This window comes from Balaenoptera borealis, assembly GCF_965194805.1.
Source record: "Balaenoptera borealis genome assembly, chromosome: 16".
Taxonomy (NCBI): Eukaryota; Metazoa; Chordata; class Mammalia; order Artiodactyla; family Balaenopteridae; genus Balaenoptera; species Balaenoptera borealis.
Window position 1 is genome coordinate 25361899 of NC_138872.1, and position 19062 is coordinate 25380960.

Here is a 19062-nt window from a genome sequence, read left to right on the forward strand (position 1 = left end):
CTCTTGGGAAGAGTGGGCGGGGTGTTGTTCCCTTTCGCTGATGCAAGATCCTAGTGCGGTGGTGGGAGAGGTGTCGGCAGGAGCAACGCTGAAGCCTGGGCCTGGGGCTGACCTGTCAGACTTTCCGTCCGTGCCGAGCCCACTCGAGCCGCAGCCATGTCCGGGGACGAGGTGAGGGCCTGAGGCTGGTGCTAGGTCTAGGGACGGAGGCAGTGAGGCAGACCCACCCCAGTGTGGGAGACTGGGCCTGCGGCCTAGCGGCCGGCCGCCGCCATGTGGGGCAGCCGGGCCTAGGCGACGGGGAGCGGCAGAGCCGGCGAGGGCCCCGGAGCCGCGGCTTGGCCGTGCCCCGCTCTCCTCAGGGTGGCGGCGCTGAGGCCGGCGTCCTCCCGTGGCCGGCGTTTCCGGAGTGGAGAGCACGTTGAGTCGCTCTCCAGAAGAGGCTTGAATGCCCGGTTAATGCCCCAGCTGAACGAGATTGGGGCTGGCGGCCCCTGTATTCTTTTCGATTTGACGGTGCAGCTCCAACTCTCACTCTCTGGGCGCTGGTGGTGCCGAGAGGAGCGTCTCTTGGCTCCGGTGGAGCGCCCTAGTTTAAAACTTTGCAGGCTGGCTTGTCCTGCCCGGCACCCACCCTTGTTCTCATGTAGAGGGGGATAGGACGAGAGGAAAAGATCCTTCAGCCTGAAAAAGTGATTAACCTTTTCGGAAAGTTTTAGGGCGGGAGTCCCTGAGCCTTCCTTAGCAGAGCTCTCAGCGACGTCAGCGGGAAGTCTGAGCTGCAAAGCTGCCTGGGTCTTTTTCTGTCGTGCTTGTACCTCAGCAAATTTCCTCAGATCCCTTTTTGGCCAGATTTATCCCAGTTTATTTAAAACCAAACGACTTAAAATGAAATTTGGCTTTAAGCGATATCCGTAGGTATAAACACTGCGGGGAGAGCTACCGCTTACCGGCCAGCTCTCCCCACCAGAAAAACCCCCTTGAATTTATAATTAATTTCTGTAAGCATTCGAGTGCTTGGCCAATAGGGCCTCGGAGAGAAGGAAGAGAAAAATTCGAGGCTTTTTCGAGCTTTGGCTTTTGAGGTAGGCCCTGGAAATGCTTTGAATTTCCTCAAGTAGTGGAAAGGCCTGATCCAGGGCAAGGGAGTAGAATATTATCCACTTTGGTTAGAGTTAATCCCTTGAAATATAGGTAGTAGCTAGTTCATGGAGGGATTTGAAGACCAAGTTAAGGAATTTGGATTTTATTTTGGAGGGGATTCTGAGCTCTCATTTGATTCTCATGACAACCCTTTAAGGTGGGTATTATTGTTATGCCCATTTTAGAAATGAGAAAACCGAGGCTTTTAGAGAGTTGTATAATACCCATGATGAAATAGTAAGTGGCTGAGCCAGTAGTAGAATTCCAAATCTCCATTTAGGTGACTAGGAGGGTCTTGCTGTCTTAGGAAGGAAAGTGAGTCTAAGGGAGGTACGTGGTTCTTGCTTGGAGGTCATGGTAGACATTGCTCTAGGCCACTATTTCAAAAGTTCTGAGAGTGGCAGTGTCTCATGCTTGTTTTGTTTCTACCCATTTTCTAAGCTTTTCATAACCTTTAACAAATAAAGTACCTGTATAGTGCAAAGTTCTCTGGGGTGCTCTTCTGTATTTGGTTTTCTATGGTAAAGTACTTGCAAGTATTGTAAGAGATTTACTACTAGTTGGTACAGGAGGTAGAAATAGAGCAATTAACGGCGATTTGGAGGGCTGGAGGGTTCAGTTTTAGCAGTGGGATCAGATGTCGAAGGAAGTGGAATATTACTGAAGGGTGAAAAGGATTTCGTCAAGCAGAGATGTCAGAACTAGCATTCCAGCAGAGGACTTTGGAAGCCCATAAAGTATTAAGCAGCTTTGCATTTCTCAGATCTACCAGTCCATTTTGTAAACAGGAAATTAGGGCTCAGGGAGGTTAAGTTGCCCAAGATCACACAGCAAGTTAGTATGACTAGAATCCTGCCTTTGGCTTCCACTCTGAAGGTATGTGCAGGTTCTGGTTCCTTTAATACTGCTGGATAGATAAGTTTTCTTAGGCCAATCCTTAACTTCTGGCTACTTTACAGAATTGTAAGAATCGAGTGAAAATCTGTACGTGGAAATGATTTATAAACTGTGAGGGATTCGCTTCAGTGGAAGTAGTCCTACCTGGTGGCCAGGATAGAGGGTTAAAGAACCCACTATTAAAAAGTAATTTATTTCTTTTTTCACATTTCCTTTTTTGCTTTTAATAGTTTTTTAATGTATAGTTGCCATAAACTGCACACACTTCCTTTTAAACCTGGCAAGTAAGCCCAAAACTCACATAACATAATTTCTTTTAAACTAGTGGAACCATGATCTCTAAAAAGCAGTATTCTAGAAATATAAGTGCTGTCTTGTGAGGAAAAATTCCCTAATCTGCAGGCATTAAAGTGCTGTCAATAGCTAAGATTATTGCTTATTACTAGGCCCCATTCACAAAGTATCTGAACGTCAGGTTTTCACACAACATAGTAAGGTGTTTTACAAAAGAAACTGATTAAAAATGGAATATGTGTTGTATGACGTATACAAAACGCAGAAGAATACAAAGAGAAATAAAAATCTCCCAGAATCCTGTCACCCAGAGATGACGACACATTTGTTCAGAGCATTTGTTCTGCTCACCTTGCTTTTCTGGGTTCTTTTGTAACTCACTCCTGCCTTCTGGGTGGGGTGTGCTGTGGCCTTAAAGTTAACATCCTGAGTAAGGTATGATAGATGGGAGTAGGCTTCCAACTTGCTGAAGCACTTTAGGCTATTGTCAGGGTAACTTTTGCTGCTGTCCCTTTTCCTCACTTTCTTCAACCCAACCCAGTGTGGGAAGTTGAAAAGAGAAAACTTTTGAAGGCTTTGTTCTATCTAGAGTTAAAAAAAAGAAAGCTCAAAAGAGTCTGTGATTTTCCATAAGTGTACCGTGAGCAACTGTTTGCGTCTCACATCCCAGCTAGTTTCATAAACAAAACATTTGGACTGTGATAATTTGTTAAGTCAGATATGAAAGTCTTAAAAAAAAAAACCACATTTTTTAAAAGGATTTATTTATTATTTATTTATTTTATTTTTGGCTGCATCAGGTCTTAGTTGCCGCACGCGGGATCTTCATTGGGGCATGTGGGATCTTTCATTGCGGCACGCGGGCTTCTCTCTTGTTGTGGTGTTGGGTTTTCTCTTCTGTAGCTGTGGTGCCCGGGTTCCAGAGCTCATGGGCTCTGTAATTTGCAGCATGCAGGCTCTCTAGTTGAGGTGCGCGAGCTCAGTAGTTGTTGCGCGGGCTTAGTTGCCCGATCCCCACATCCCCTGCATTGTAAGGTGGATTCTTTACCACTGGACCACCAAGGAAGTCCCAAAAACCACATTTTTAAAATTAAGACTGATGTGACCTTGTGGTTTGGGGGAGGTTTGCTTTGGGCACTATTTTGGAATCCCTATTTCCATATTTTTAAACTCTGGTTTTGCTGAGTGGTGTGAATAAAATGAGGCAATGAGTATATGTCTTAAGTATCCAGAGAGAGTAATTGAGAGAGGTGTTAATTACTTCAGTGTACAGTTCTTTCATGTTTATAACCCTTTACAAGGCTACAACCGTACTATTTCACTGTGGACCTATATGAATGTTTTTCAGAGCATAATAGGGCGGTTGTGAGGATGTCCTTTGATGATTTTAGGATCCCCCTTATCTTTAGTCTGTCTTGCTGAATAATAGTTAAAAGATAGTTAATATTCTAAGAAACTTGATACTTGAAAAAAATGCAGTAAGTGAATTGTAAGCCCTGCCAGACAACCAAATTTGTAGTGCCTGGAGTGTTGTCTGTCCTTTTGCCAGACTTCCATATTTCAGGAATAAGGATGAATTATAGCTTCTTCCATGGAACAGATTACAACACTCCATGTAGGGTGACTCAAGACCCAGTAGGTCAGCAGTGGGGAACTCCTTCCTCCTGGCTCTTCTATCCTCTTCTCTAAGTTTGCCAGATTATGTTCCTCACACTGACTGCTTTTCAGAATTATTCATTTATACAATTAGAGCCTTCTTAAGGTTGGAGGGGATAACTTTGAAATGAGGCTGTATCAGTTTCCAGAATGTCTTGCAAATCCTTCTCTATTGGGTGAGGACGATACTTACACTACCCTACCTTATTACAGACCATAGTTTGGTTTCAGTGTAGCTCAGTTTCCTTAATGTACTTGGGACATAAAGGAATTTAAGTTAATCAGAATCAGTTTTGGGAATTTTTTTGAGTTTTGTGATATGTCTTGGAAATTAGATCACCCTGAGTTGATGAAATTTCAGTGATAGGAATCAAGAGATACCATGTTTTGTCAACTGTAAAGCATTATATAAATTGTATAATAATTGCTAACATTTATTGAGTACTTTTGTGCCAGGCACTGCGCCAAGTGTTTTATATTTATGTACTTATTTAGTCCTCCTGATAACCTCGTGAGATTTGGTTTTGTTTCTGCTACTGATCTCCATTTTACAACTGAGGCAGGGAGAGGGCAGGAACTTACCTGGGGTAACAAAAGTAAGAACCAGAGTCAGGATTTGAATTCAATCAGTTAGGTTCTAGACTTGTGCTTTTAAAAACTTTATCTGTATTTTTTAATGTTCCAGAAACAAAAAGCAGAGTAAAAGGTTGTATAGAAGTTTCTTTTACTCAGAGATTTGCTACATGAAGGGTTGCTGATCGATTTCCTTAAAGGCTTGTCTGAGTTTCAGGATAAAAATATTTTTTAAGTTTTTTTTTTTTTTTATCAGTTCAAGTCTCCTGGTATAGCAACCCCAGGTTACCAACCTTAAATAAAACATGTATGACTTGTCTAGGCATTGGTTTTCTCATTCATAAAGTGAGGGGTGATGCATGGGTTATTGCTAAGATGCCTTTCCTAAATTCTGTTATCTTGTGATAATTTTAAATTAAAAGACATGTACATATGTTTTGGGGCAGCACCCCCTCAACTTTTAATAGTATAAGGAAGGTTGCGTGTGTGTATATATATATATATTTTTTTTTTTTTTTTTTGTAAAATCCTTTTAGATACTTCAATGCGTCAGATACTCTTTCTTTTAAGAGTATGCCTTTTGAGAATACAGCATACTTGGAATGTGAGTATCATTAAAAATAATCACGTGGTCCCCTTTTCTTTTTTATTATCTTTTAAACAGATGATTTTTGATCCTACTATGAGCAAGAAGAAAAAGAAGAAGAAGAAGCCTTTTATGTTAGATGAGGAAGGGGATGCCCAGACAGAAGAAACCCAGCCCTCAGAAACAAAAGAAGTGGAGCCAGAGCCAACTGAGGACAAAGATGTAGAAGCCGATGAAGAGGACAGTAGGAAAAAAGGTAAGTGGTAGACATGAGAGAGTCACTGTTGTCCTGGGAGACCTGGTTCTCTTCCATCAGTGTGTTTTGGATTTTGTGTACACAGTGGCCTCTCAACCTGAGAGGCTATCTATTACAGTGAAGCTGAGGCCATCAACGGTCTGTGTGCATGGGACCTTGCCAGATTTCCAATAGACTTGTTTCAGGGAAAATTCCACTGAATCCACAAGACAGAGATGACAAAACTTTGTCACTCCAGGGCTGGTTTTTCTAGTCTAGCCTTTCGGGATGTCTCTTTTCCAGTTTTAATGGTGGTAGTATTTGAGTGTAGGCAGAAAGAAATGGGACCAAGATAAACAGTTTTGTGTCTTAACAAGTTTGAAAACATACAGAAGAGATTAAAATTACAGCCTGCAATGTTTGGGTTTAGACACCAGCATGAGTTACTCACTCTGTGCTCTAACACAGACAGCATTTGACAATTAGAAATAAATGATGAAGTAAACATATTTATGCCTATTGAATAGAAGACACTGTACTAGGGATAGAGAAAATTAACATTCATTGAGCATCTACCATGTGCTAAGCATCTTATACATGTTTCAAACAAACTTGGAAAGTAAATCATTCTTTTATTAAGACGAAATTAATTCATAAATAGTTCCTTGAAAAACTTTGTAGTAGGGGCATTTTAAAATATTTCTAGTGTACAATAGGGCAGAACAAATGGAAAACTTACTGAACCAAACCCATTATTACTCACTAATGGTGGATAAAATTTCATTTTATTCATATTATAGCCTCATTTTAATGAATGTGAAATACTTTATAAGGCCCTTTGTTGATTGATTGATTGAATAACTCGTTGAGCTAGGCACTGGGATTTAGGTGAGAAAGGCATAGCCCCTTAGTATCTCATTGGGAGATAGACAAGCAGCTGGTAAACACCTCTGTTGGAGTGATAGAAGGTACTATCACAGCACCTAGGGGACACCTAACCCAGTTGGGGAACAGGAGGGATAGGCTTAGAGAAGACTTCTTGGTGGAAGTAACTTCTAACAAAGATCCTGTGAGATGAAGGTAAGAGCTGTGTGGGAGGGCCCATAGGAAGGCTTGAAGGTGAGAGACGCACACCTCACTAAGAAGTGGAGGTAGTTCAGTTGAGCTGGAACTAGGAATTAAGGTGTGGGAGATGAGAGAGTAGGCAGAAGTAGAGAGAGAAAGCTGGAGAGCCTTGGAAATTATGTTAGAACCCTGACTTTGTCTTGGGAACAATGAGGCATCATATGGTCAGATTACTAAATAAATATTCCCAACATGGTCCCCTAACCAGATTTTTCCTACAAAGTTTTGAGTTGACCTGCCATTGTGTTTTCAGAACCCTAACCTTTGTGGCTGTGGAGGAATTACTGTGCTAATTAATACCAATCTCGCTATTCTGGTGACTTGATCGATTAATAGCTGAAACATTGGTTTAACTCATAATTTAATGCTTCGCCTTCTGCTATTTGTTAATAATTGATGATCTCAATTATCTTTTTAGATGCTTCTGATGATCTAGATGACTTGAACTTCTTTAATCAGAAGAAAAAGAAGAAAAAAACAAAAAAGATATTTGATATTGATGAAGCTGAAGAAGGTGTAAAGGTAGTATTGCTTTCTTATTGAAGGTAAAATTTGACCTCTTGAAAGGTTGCTAGTGGCTGATGTTTCTCCCTGTTTGTCTCATCTCTTACTAGTTTTGCTTTTGTTATTAAGTATTTAGTCACCACTGTTAAGGTCAGTTTCTTGGGATTTTTGTCTGACCTAGGTATCTTAAAGGGATGATGGTTCAAAGGAATGTAAATTTAGGTTTTACACATTGTATTGTGTGCCGTTAAGATGATTACAAAATGCCACTTGTCATTAATCATGCTGAGATTGGCTGAGGAGAGAGATTTCTGTGAGAAATCCTATAGAGCAAATATAGTTTCTTCTGTTAAACTTTTGGTAGCATGTTGAGGATACACAAATTTATGTGTATTCTTCTGAGCAGCAAAGAATGAACCCCAGCCTGTGGTGGTTGGTGGCTGATGATTTTATAGCCTGTAGGAGAACCAGAGCACTCAGGTTGGTTTTATGGAGTTCTCTGATCTTGTAGGGACTTGAAGCCCTGTAATTGTCTTATTACTGGATTGATTTCTAATACAAATATCTCAGAATTATGAGAGAGAAAGAGTGAGAATACACATACACATGCACTAAGTTGTCCCCTTTTGTGCCCTTTACCCAAATTTTTCTTTGGTAAATTATTTATTTGCTCAAATTCAAGTAAATAAGGTGTATCCCACACATAGCAGTGATTCATTGAGTTTTGGAAACAATGTCACAATTTTAATGACTTGGTTAATTCAGCAAATATGTGTTAATGATGATAGTGAGTCAGGCATTGTGTGCTAATTGTTAGGGTACTGAAACAAATAAGATATTTTTCCTGTTTTTGGAGGTTCAGGGATAATTTAGAGTTCTTTACAACAAGATTATTTTACCTGGATTTATCCTACTCTCTCCCTGTTTGGGGATTCTCTTCTCTTCCTACTGTTACAAGGAAATTGATAAAGAGAAATGCTCAAATTATGTTGAATGAATGAGGTATAAATATCCTGGGTAACAAGGTGACACATCAGAGATGTACCACAGAAAGTCTTGGTTAACAAATTTCTCTAGTAGCTTTTGTCCTGAAGAGTCACTTGTAAGCTCTAATTTAGTGCTTGGATACTTTTTTCTCTGCTACTGAAGTCATAACGTAAGAGGTTACAAGTACCCTTATCAGGCAAGACATGGGCATTAACTTGAGGCTGAAGTGTTTTTAAGATCTTGGGTTACTCTCCCCCTGAATTTTCAGAGCACCACAGGGCTTTTGAAAAATCTTCAAAAACACTATGTGCTATTCTCTACCTTTCACTAGGTCTTAGCCTCAGGTTGGAAATAGATCTTACTGGGATAAAATAAATAATAATATAGGACTAGAAGCTGGCTGATGTGTGCTAATTTATATTTAGCATGTCTGAGTTTCTCATTTACTGACTGTCATCTTATTAGAGAGTAGGTTAATATCAGGTTTCTTGTCGGGTGTTATCCAGCTAATACACATGGGCTGATTGGTCTTTGATGGCCAAAAGTGGCACTGAGACTACACAGCTGGATTTGGCATCTCAAGGCTGAGCTTCATTTACTCCCGGCTATTCCAACTTTTCTGCTGATTAGATTTCTAAAATGACTATAGCCATTTACAGAGTAGTTCAGGATGTAGGTGCACAAAAATAGATATTGATGGGTAATGTGGACAGCACACTTCAGGGTAGGGAGTTGGATACACTGGTGAAAGGAGGTGAGATTAGAAGGCTGGAGACTGAAACTGGCCCTTTCTGCTCTTCTGGGGTTTTTTATGTCTCATTTCAAGGTTATGCCCTATTTACATCCATGACTATAGCAGCTAATCTTGGGATCAAGCTTTACCTTGTCTCTATGCATTCATCATAGGACCCTAATTCTCCGTGGGTTCTGCCTTCTCCCTCTTTTGTGGTTTCATCTATTGAAGTGATGCCCAAAGACCTCCTCACAGTCTGGTACCAGGCTGACTGTGGTATAAAAAAAAATATTTGGTCTTTGTCCCCGGTTCCTGGCACATAGCTCCTAAGACTCTTGGAATCTCTAGATATGAGTTCGGTCACCAAGAGCCAGTGATTTCATCATTCATGCCTGCATAATGAAGCCTCCACAAAAAAGCTTTCATGGGTTAGGTCCATAAAAAAACCCTTAAACAGTGGGGTTTGGAGAGCTTCAGGATTGGTGACCACACTGGGGTGTTGGGAGAGTGGTATACTTGAAAAGGGCATGGGAGCACTGCACTCCTGCCTCCCTTTCCTTGCTCTATGCATGTCTTCCATTTGGCTATTTCTGAGCGTATCCTTTATAATATTGTATATATATATAATAAAAGTAATAGTTAAGTAAAGTGTTTTCCTGAATTCTTTGAGTCCTTCTAGCAAATTATTGAACCAGGGGTGTGTGGGAACCTCTGAATTTGAAGTAGGACATATGTATTGGAAACCTGGGGACTCCATATTTGTACCTGGCCTCTGAAATGAAGACAGTCTTATGCGACTGAGCCCTTAAACCCATGGAGTTTGTCACTAACTCTGGGTAGTGTTAGAACTGCATTGAATTGTAGGTCACCTAGTTAGTGTCAGAGAGTTGGAGAACTGAGGTGGAAAAACATCACATATTTGGTGTCAGAAGGAAAAAAAAACCCTCCTACGAACTGCATCAGAATACTTAGAAACTTATTTAAAACATTCCTGAACCCCATTCCTGCTGAAGATTGTCACTGAGAAGATTTAAGAATCTTTGTTTCTTTGATTCTGACAGTGGCCTGGTTTAAAAACATGGACAATAATTACAGTAAGATCCCAAGGCTGATGGATAAAAGAAAGGAAAAGGTCCCACAAAAGTGTCTTAAAATTTTTCCAGTTTAAATGACAGACTCTGAACCAGTTTGGTTCACCTGTGAGAGAGAGTTCTGATCTGTAACTTCAGTTTTGAATATTTAATATATTTTTTTCCTCCAAAACCATGTCAGCCCATGTCATTTAAAAATAATGATAATAATCCTGGTAGCAAAATGTTGAGACTCTTATCTCACTTTCTTAGGACCTTAAGATTGAAAGTGATGTTCAAGAACCAGCTGAACCAGAGGATGACCTTGACATTATGCTTGGCAATAAAAAGAAGAAAAAGAAGAATGTCAAGTTCCCAGATGAGGATGAAATACTAGAGAAAGATGAAGGTAATATTGGGAGCTTAGCTCATTTCTAGGCTACACAAGCCTTTGGCCTAGTCTCTTTCATGGGTGGCCTTATTTATTTTTTCTTGCCCCTTATTTCCACTGCCTAATAATGGAAGCTAAAAGGAAACAGAATCTAACTTCATAATGACAGTTTAAAAGATTTCATGGGGGAAGAACTTGACAATTGTGATTACATTAAAACATACTGATTTAGACTATTGGGACAATTACTGTAACTGAATTTTAAATAATGTTTAAAAAATCTTTTACTATTTTGTTAAAAGTGCTGTTTATTGGCTTCTAAGTGCTATAGCTGCTTTAGAGAACTTTAGTATAGTCAGCAGATGGGTTTTTATGGGTGTATATGTTTCTTAAGTGCTTCAAAACAATTGGACATTTTTTTCCTCTAATTATCCCAGTGCATTATTTTATCTTATGTTTGTTAAATCAAGAAACAGTTCGATGTGTCTGTATTAACCACAAATTCCTAGAGAGGTCTCTGTTAAGGGTGGTTTATGAAAATCGTAACATCCCCTTAAGAAATATGAGGTTATTTGTGAGCCTTGATGCCTTTATGCTTGAGGCTGTTGTGAATGCAGTTGTGGGAAGGAAGACAAATGTCTTTGAAGCTTTCATTTCTCTAGATCTGCTTCTCCCTTCTCCCCTTTTTGTTATTGTATCAGGCTCTACCCCTCATTCTTACAGTCTTTGTTATCTGTAGCTTTAGAAGATGAAGACAGCAAAAAAGATGATGGTATCTCATTCAGTAACCAGACAGGCCCTGCTTGGGCAGGTTCAGAAAGAGACTACACATATGAGGAGGTAAGACAAATTCTGTTATGAAAGGGGGCTAAACTGTTCAGTAGAACTCAAAACAAAAGCAGGATAAATGTTCCCTGAATTGAAAGGGCCATTGAAGTACAGGTTGATAATGAAACAGACCCAGAGAGGTCACACAGCCAATGCACAGCACTGCCTGATGCCAACGTTTGGGGCAGGCTGTCCACAATGTGGCAGTCATTATAGTACTCACTGTTCCATCTGAATCCATGGACTTCTGAGGTCATTGGAGCCCCACTGAAGGGGGACAGTAGGGAGAGGGAGTGGCTAATAGGGGGCCATAGTAGTCTGGAGTTTGCTTGTTCAGGGTAGTCTGAATTTTACTTCTCCAGGTACCATATACTTTCCCACAGAAACAGTAGAATTAGGGGCTTGTTCATTCCTTTAACTTTGAACAAGGAACTATTAAGCATCCATAATGGACCAGTTCCTGGTTGAGAATTGAGTCTTGCTTTCAGGGAGCTCCCAGAACATGTGATGTGTGTGTACATTTAGTAAGAAGTAAAGTTTGTTCTGTTTAAAGGAAAAGCACAATGACTCAAGTGGGAACGTTATACTCCTGCTATTAATAAGACTGTACATGAATACCACTTTATCTCTATAGCTACTGAATCGAGTGTTCAACATCATGAGGGAAAAGAATCCAGATATGGTTGCTGGAGAGAAAAGGAAATTTGTCATGAAACCTCCACAGGTCGTCCGAGTAGGAACCAAGAAAACTTCTTTTGTCAACTTTACAGATATCTGTAAATTGTAAGTTGGTTGATGCAGAGTCTCCATCCCAAATGCTAGATTCTCAGTGGAGTGTATGTTAAATACGCTTATTGTGGACTTTATTAAAAGTAGAAAGAATGCACAGGTGCCAGGGTTGGGTCGAGGGAGGTCACAGTTCAAGTCCGTCAGTTCTTTCGATTATGAATCGAAAGCTGCTTTAGGTTTGTTTTATTGGGCATCCAGAAGTGAGAGAAGCCCACTCATGCTGACTCATGAGAGGATCCTAACCAGATGGAGTGAGGAGTAAGAAGGCTGACTGTAGTCCTTAGACAGGGGCCTGGAGAGCCCAGGGAGGTGGAGAAGCTCATCAGCCTGGGGTGGGCCTGCCAAGCAAGTACAAGCAGTGAGCTTTGGGAAAGCAGCTGAATTTAATGTGCTTCTTCCTTGGATGGTTATTGCCAAGACACAGTTGATGAGATTTCGACTTTCTTAATTACCATCTCATTCCATGCCTGTCTCACCCCCAGGTCACTGTCTGGGGCTGGCTCTTCTCAAAGCTCCTCAGCTACACCTTTTCTGGCAGGTTCCTTAGGGCAACTGACCTTATCTCCTGTTTGTTCTTTTTAGTTTCATAAGTGATACATACTTGTTTCAGATAAAAGGGAAAAGAACAGTAAACAAAGAAAATATAATCACTAAAAATTCCCTGCCCACTTGTTTTCATTGCTTAGGCATGACTTAAAAGGTTTTAGACTTTTTTGCTGATGGCGATAGTAGTATTTGCTTATTATAGAAAAATTAGAAAATATAGACCTACTAAAGAAAAAAAAGTCATCTGTTAATAAGTCCACCATTAAGAGATAGGTAATCATAGTTTAATATTTTTATGTTTTGCTACTTTTATGCATCTATATATATTTAAATAAATTGGTATTATACTGGTTTTTAACATATTTTTCTCTTAATATATTGTGAATTTTTTACCCTTATCATTAAATAGTCTTTTAAATGTTTTTAGGAGTTATACAACATATTCTTTTTTTATATATATAGATAAATTTTTTGCTCCCATTGTATGGATTGTCTTTTCACTTTCTTGCCATCCTTTGAAGCACAAGGCTTTAAATATTTTATTTATTTATTTATTTATTTATGGCGGCATTGGGTCTTCGTTGCTGCGCGTGGGCTTTTCTCTAGTTGCGGCGAGTGGGGGCTACTCTTCATTGTGGTGCGCGGCCGTCTCACTGAGGTGGCTTCTCTTGTAGCAGAGCACGGGCTCTAGGTGCGTGGGCTTCAGTAGTTGTGGCTCCGCGGGCTCTAGAGCGCAGGCTCAGTAGTTGTGGCGCACGGGCTTAGTTGCTCCGTGGCATGTGGGATCTTCCCGGACCAGGGATAGAACCTGTGTCCCCTGCATTGGCAGGAGGATTCTTAACCACTGTGCCACCAGGGAAGTCTCTATACAACATATTCTGACAGTTCCTTACTTGCACATTGTTGCTCCCAATTTTTCATTATCAGAGGCAGAGCTTTAGGAAACATCCTTATACATTATCTCGGCAGAACTCAGAATAGAGCCTTAGGGCAAAAATTCCCAAAGTGGAATTGCCTAGTCACAAGGAGTGGACATTTTTATGGCAGACATTGGCAAGTTGCTTTCCAACAAGTTTACACTAGTTTATACTCCCAGTAGCAACGTGTCTACCTGTTTTATTATATTTTCACCAACCCTTACTCATTACATTTTTGGGAAAAAATAACTTTTTAAAGTTGTAACTTTTTAAAAATAACTTTTTAAAATTGTAATAGTAATATCTACTTATTGGAACAAGCCCAAACAGTGCCAAATGAATAGAATTAAAAAGTGAAAATACTGAGTGGCCTTGCTCTGTATTTACTTTTTTCATTTTATGTGGATACATCTTTTTGTTTTTTCTGTATTTAGAGACCTGTATTATTTTAAAAGCAAGATAGAATGGATGTACCATAATTTATTTAACCACTTCCCAGTTGGTGAATATTTTACCTGTTTTAAATTTTCTGCTATTGTGCTGCTGTGAAATACTTCCCTTTTTTTAAATAAAAAATTGCAAACAGGAAATATATAGGAATTAGCATAACAAATACCCGAGTATTCATTGCCTCAATTTGGTGTATTTTGACCTTTTGACACATTTGCTTCAGATCTTTTTGCTTCTTTACAAAGAGGGCTTTACAGTTACAGTTTAAGGCCATCTTTGTATCTCTTTCTGATCCCTTTTACCTTCCTTCCTAGAAAAAGATTTTATCCTCTAAAGTTGGTATTTACCTTTCCTGTCCCTGTTTATAGACATTTACCAATGTGTATATGTTTGTAAATAAAATGTAATATTGTTTTATGGGCTTTGAAATGCAAACAAATGGTATCATTTATCTTCATTTCAGAATTTGATGAACTGTGCTAAAATTCACCTAATAGCTGAGTAATAACAAATTAAAACAGTGAACAGGGTGAGGTTTTTAGAAGTTTGGTTAGATTTCCATGAAAGATAAGGTTTATATTATTCCACTTTCTTTTTAGATTACATCGTCAGCCCAAACATCTCCTTGCATTTTTATTGGCTGAATTGGGTACAAGGTAAGAAACTATATTCACATTTATGTATAGTTACTTACAGTATTAATGGACATTTCATAAGAACTTCTCTTAACTTGAAAAGATATGTAACACGCTTAGAAAAAAAAATTCACTTTATTGTCAGAAGAACTTTTAGGGCAGTGAAGGAGGAAAACTTGTTCATTTCTGTGGGAGGTTGGTTACTTGGGAATAGGAAACAAAGTTCACATTGGCTCCTCTGTGAACAGGCCTGTTGGTATACCAGAGTGAGCACCATGGCTCTGCCATGTTTAGAGAGTTTCCTGTCATTAATTGGAATTCTTGGGTCTTTTTATGGAGCAAATACCAGATTTCAGAGGAAGCCATTTTCTTAGGACAGAATTTATTTTCTAAATTGTAAATAGGCTGTTGATGAAGTACAGCTTATAAATTGATGAGTGGCATGGGAGAAACATTGAAACAGGTATCCATAATTAAATAGTTACTTCCCTGTCTTTAGGGCTCTCCTGTTGAAGACACCACGCCAGTCCATCACCATTCGGGAGGGCCAGTGTCCCATGGAGCCCATCCCAGTTAGTTTGGCCATAAGTGCTAGGAAGCTGAATGTCCCTTTAAAAATAAGTAATGCAGAATTAGGGCATAATAAATATGACTAAGACATTGAGTGCCCATTGTATGCCAAGCACTTTTTTGGGTACCATCTCAATCTTTAAACAGTTATGTGAACTGTTAGTAGAAACTAGTATTACCCTTGTCTTACACATTTGGAAACAGGTTTGGTGAAGTGAAGTTGTATGGTTGGTAACATAGCTAGTTAATTGCAGTCAAGATGTAAACTCAGGTCTGCCTTTCTCAGGAGCTCGAACTCTTAAAAGCCTTAACCCTGTGCCTTGCTGGCAGTAGAGAGATAACTGAGGTGTCCTGTTCTCTTCCTACTCTTGAAACTCAGTTTGTTGGAATTGGCTGTATTTGCTTTGGGGTTAAGGAGTAATTTACTTGACCAGTGGTAGATATGTGGACTGTGTTGTGGAAGAATTGTGTTTTAAATGTAAATCTGTTACAATCATTGTTTTTAACTTGCATAAACTGATGGAGTAAAAGGTAGTGTTTTTCCTACTTTTCAGAATAATTTAGTTTTTGTAGAGGTGAGGTAAATTATAACAAGTTGTGACCAGTGAACTTATGGTCAGTGGGCTAAATATTATAGGGTTGTTGAGAAAATTCAATTTCTTTTGACAGTGAATGAAAAGAATTTCTTGCATCAAGCATTGAAGTCACTGTAGCCTAGAGATTAGGGGTTGCAGTTCATGGAGGATGATAATAAACTGTTATAGTTAAAGGAGAATCACAGGAGAGGTTCCTGCAAAAGTCAGCTTTATAATAAGATACGGAGCAAATATAAATTTAATGCTGCTTGGCTGAATTTTGTTGTTTCACTTTCTGATTCGTAATTTTTAACAAATGACGTCTAGCCGAGAGCTTTGCTTTCTCAAAAGTACTTGTCAGCAACTTCTTTTCAAAAAGTTTCTTTTTTAAGCACCATTGACAATATGAGGCCTGTGATTTAAACTGTACTTTTGGGGGAGGGTTGTAACAGCTTTACAGATAAAATTCACACATGTAAATATGTACAATCCAATGGTTTCTAATTTGTTCACATAGTTAACCATCACCACAATTTTAGAACATTTTCATCAGCTGTATGTGACTGAATCAAAAGATTTGGCCTTAGAATTTTTAAAGATATCTGTAGTTCCTTTCATATTTTTTGTATTTATAGCCTACCTCACTGCTTTGCATGTGTTTATAGCCTACCTCACTGCTTTGCATGTGGTATGCATTCAGTAAAAGTGTGATTGTCCTTTTGTTGGGTGAATGGGTCATCACACAGACAGCTAAGGAATAAATTTTTTAGACTTAAAATCAGTTACAAATCAGATTTGTTGCTGTAGACTTAATTAATTGAAAATTGAATTTAATGTTAGGAAATACGGTCATCAGGTACCAACTACTTAATAAAAAATAAATTTTGAGAAACCAGGTAGTACTGCTCCTAGAACTTATCCTGTGCCATTGAATATATTTTAAGTTCATTAAATGTAAAGGCCCTGGAATTTGATTCCTTATAGGAAAAAAAAAAATAATAATGGAGATATTTTTGTTTTCTTTCATAGTGGTTCTATAGATGGTAATAACCAACTTGTAATTAAAGGAAGATTCCAACAGAAACAGATAGAAAATGTTTTGAGAAGATATATCAGTAAGTTTATAATTTTTAACATGTCGCTCTGAAATGTTCTTATTGGGCTGAAGTATTTTGGGGGACAGCCATTGGTTTTTAATGAAGCTGGAAAGGCTGGCCTTAGAAGATGAGGGAAAATGATAGTGGTGGGGAGCTGGGGTGGGAGGTGGCTCTTGGTGGCCGACTGGGGTCATGGGGAGGGATTTGGATTTCCTAAGACGACCCAGCTGATCAAGGCTGCTGGTTGGTTCCAGGCTCTGAAGGCCAAGTCAGAGAAATCTGTCTGCATTCAGACCTGGCCTGACCCAGTTTTGTTACCTTCCTAATCACTTAAAATTGGCAGATCTGTTCCCACGTAGGAAAGCTAGTAAGTTCTCTAACTGGCTCTCCTGTAAACACAGCCAGGAGTAGGCATTTGGCAAGTGTCACTGCTTCTTTGGACATTTGGGGTCTTTTTTCAACCCATTGTTAAGTATGTGAAGCATCACATCAGATAGCTTGTGTTTTCTTACCCCTAGAATACCTAAGTGTAGCTAAGCTAAGCTTTCCTGGTTTGGGTGCCAGCGTGGGCTTGCAGTCAGTAGAAGTGTTTCAGAAGAAAGAAACCTCTGGCTCACTGTGGCTACCAGGTAATTCCTTATGTTGCTTTTCCTGCAGAGGAATATGTCACCTGTCACACGTGCCGATCACCGGACACAATCCTGCAAAAGGACACCCGACTCTATTTCTTACAGTGTGAAACTTGTCATTCTCGATGCTCTGTTGCCAGCATCAAAACTGGCTTCCAGGCTGTCACAGGCAAGCGAGCACAGCTCCGTGCCAAAGCTAACTAATTTGCTAATCACCACTGATTTTGCAAAGTGTGTTGTGGAGATTTGGCTGGACAGGTTTACCATCAGAGTGGATATACCACTGTATTAAAAACAAGATAGAAAAGCTGCCAAGTTCTTTGGCGTGTGGCCGGTTGGTCCGAAATTCTTGCAAGATGCCGTTGCTCAAGCTGTTGACATACTCATTGCCTACTTTAACAACTGTCAAGAGAAATATGATGGGGTAAGGCGGTGCTTTTTTAAAATCGTTCATAGACTTCTGTAAAATGCAAGATAAATTAAAGTTATTATAACAGTGATTCTTTCAATTTGGTTTGTCCTTCAGTTTTCTTTTCTATAAAAAAAAATTATGCCTAATGAATTCAGCAGAACAGTTTGTGCCTAGGCTCTGGCGAGGTCTCTGTATGCTAGTCCTGAGAAACTTCAGCTGGATAGCCATTTTCCTTCTCAGCTTCCCGGTATACCGGAAGTAGACAAGCTTCACGTGAGAGGGTGGTTGGAGGATGAGGTCTGGGAGGACAGCTTGTTTTCAGTGTCCAGAGAACGATTATATAGACTTGAATTCTTTTCATTATGTGAGGATTGTTGCCACTACCTCACTGCTAAGTCCTCCAGCTGTTACTACATAAGGGAATACAAGGTGCTAAGTACCTTTCTTAGCATTTTCTTCCTTATTGGCCACTAAGAGAAGTTTAGAGATAACAGCCTTTGGGTGTGTCTTGTAACTGGCACTCCAAGAAAAACCCCTGTTGGGCTTCTATTGGTGAGGAAGTGGTGTGGCATGTGTAGTAGAGAACTCTTGAGAGTCCAAACCATGATGCTAGAGGAAGCTTTTCTTTTTCCTCCCCAACTTGTGTTCTGGATTTGAAAAGGACCCACCACAAATGCTTTTTCTATTTTCTGTATTAAAGTAGCCTTTGAATGTGATCATGAGAAACCAAGAGGCGATATTACTTGTGTGGTGCTTCTGGGGCTTCCTTCTGGTTCTGCCTTCTGTGGTTTTGGCCGAAAAGGTATTTCTCCACTGAGCACAGGGGAAAAGATCATCTTACATGTCTGCTGTGATCTGCCTTGCACGCACTTGCCAAGGATAAGGGCATAATGCTGCTCCTCACTTTCTTGTTGCCAGACTATTCCAGGAGCAGTCACTCAGCCTTGAATGTCTTGACTGTGTTGTTTTTAATCACTGTGACCCTTAATTTTAAAGTATAGGCCAAGTGTTGTAAAGCATCTTGGCCAAGAAGCAGTGGAGGGGGCAGAGCATTCCCTCAACCCAGTAGGACCTGAGGGGACTACACACTGGCTGAGCTGCCAGCACTGCCCTAATGAACTCAACTGCTGTTTATGATTTCATCTTTCTTCTTTTGTATCTATATCCACACAATTCCCAATGTCAGATGTTACTGTGTGAATAAAGCAAGGATCAGTGCCTCTTGTGGAATTAGCGCTTTTGTGCGTATATATGTGTGTTTTGTTCATTTCTTTAGTGGGGAGACATGGGACTTTACAGTTTGGTGACAGGCTGGCAATTTCAACTCCAGTTCTTAACTCCATTCTCAAAACAGATTCTCTGGACTGATCCTAACTCTTTGAGATAGTCCAGTTGAGGTATTGTTTGGTTAAAATTGGAT

At 39.8% G+C, this 19062-nt stretch overlaps 1 protein-coding gene across 1 annotated transcript; it reads left to right on the forward strand.

Moving 5' to 3' along the window:
- Nucleotides 1–16: 16 nt before the first annotated feature.
- Nucleotides 17–17739, forward strand: EIF2S2 (eukaryotic translation initiation factor 2 subunit beta). Its single transcript, XM_082358909.1, has 9 exons — nucleotides 17–171; nucleotides 5228–5405; nucleotides 6928–7031; nucleotides 10077–10212; nucleotides 10934–11034; nucleotides 11657–11805; nucleotides 14324–14380; nucleotides 16534–16619; nucleotides 17259–17739. Exons 1-9 carry the CDS (start codon nucleotides 157–159, stop codon nucleotides 17432–17434), a joined length of 1002 nt encoding a protein of 333 aa, XP_082215035.1. The 5' UTR covers nucleotides 17–156; the 3' UTR covers nucleotides 17435–17739.
- The last annotated feature ends 1323 nt before the right edge of the window (nucleotides 17740–19062 follow it).

Excerpts from the sequence above, each read along its gene's own strand:
- EIF2S2 (XM_082358909.1), top strand. Across the intron at positions 11,035-11,656 it reads GAGACTACACATATGAGGAG|CTACTGAATCGAGTGTTCAA; the intron begins GTAAGACAAATT and ends TTATCTCTATAG. Across the intron at positions 16,620-17,258 it reads TGTTTTGAGAAGATATATCA|AGGAATATGTCACCTGTCAC; the intron begins GTAAGTTTATAA and ends CTTTTCCTGCAG.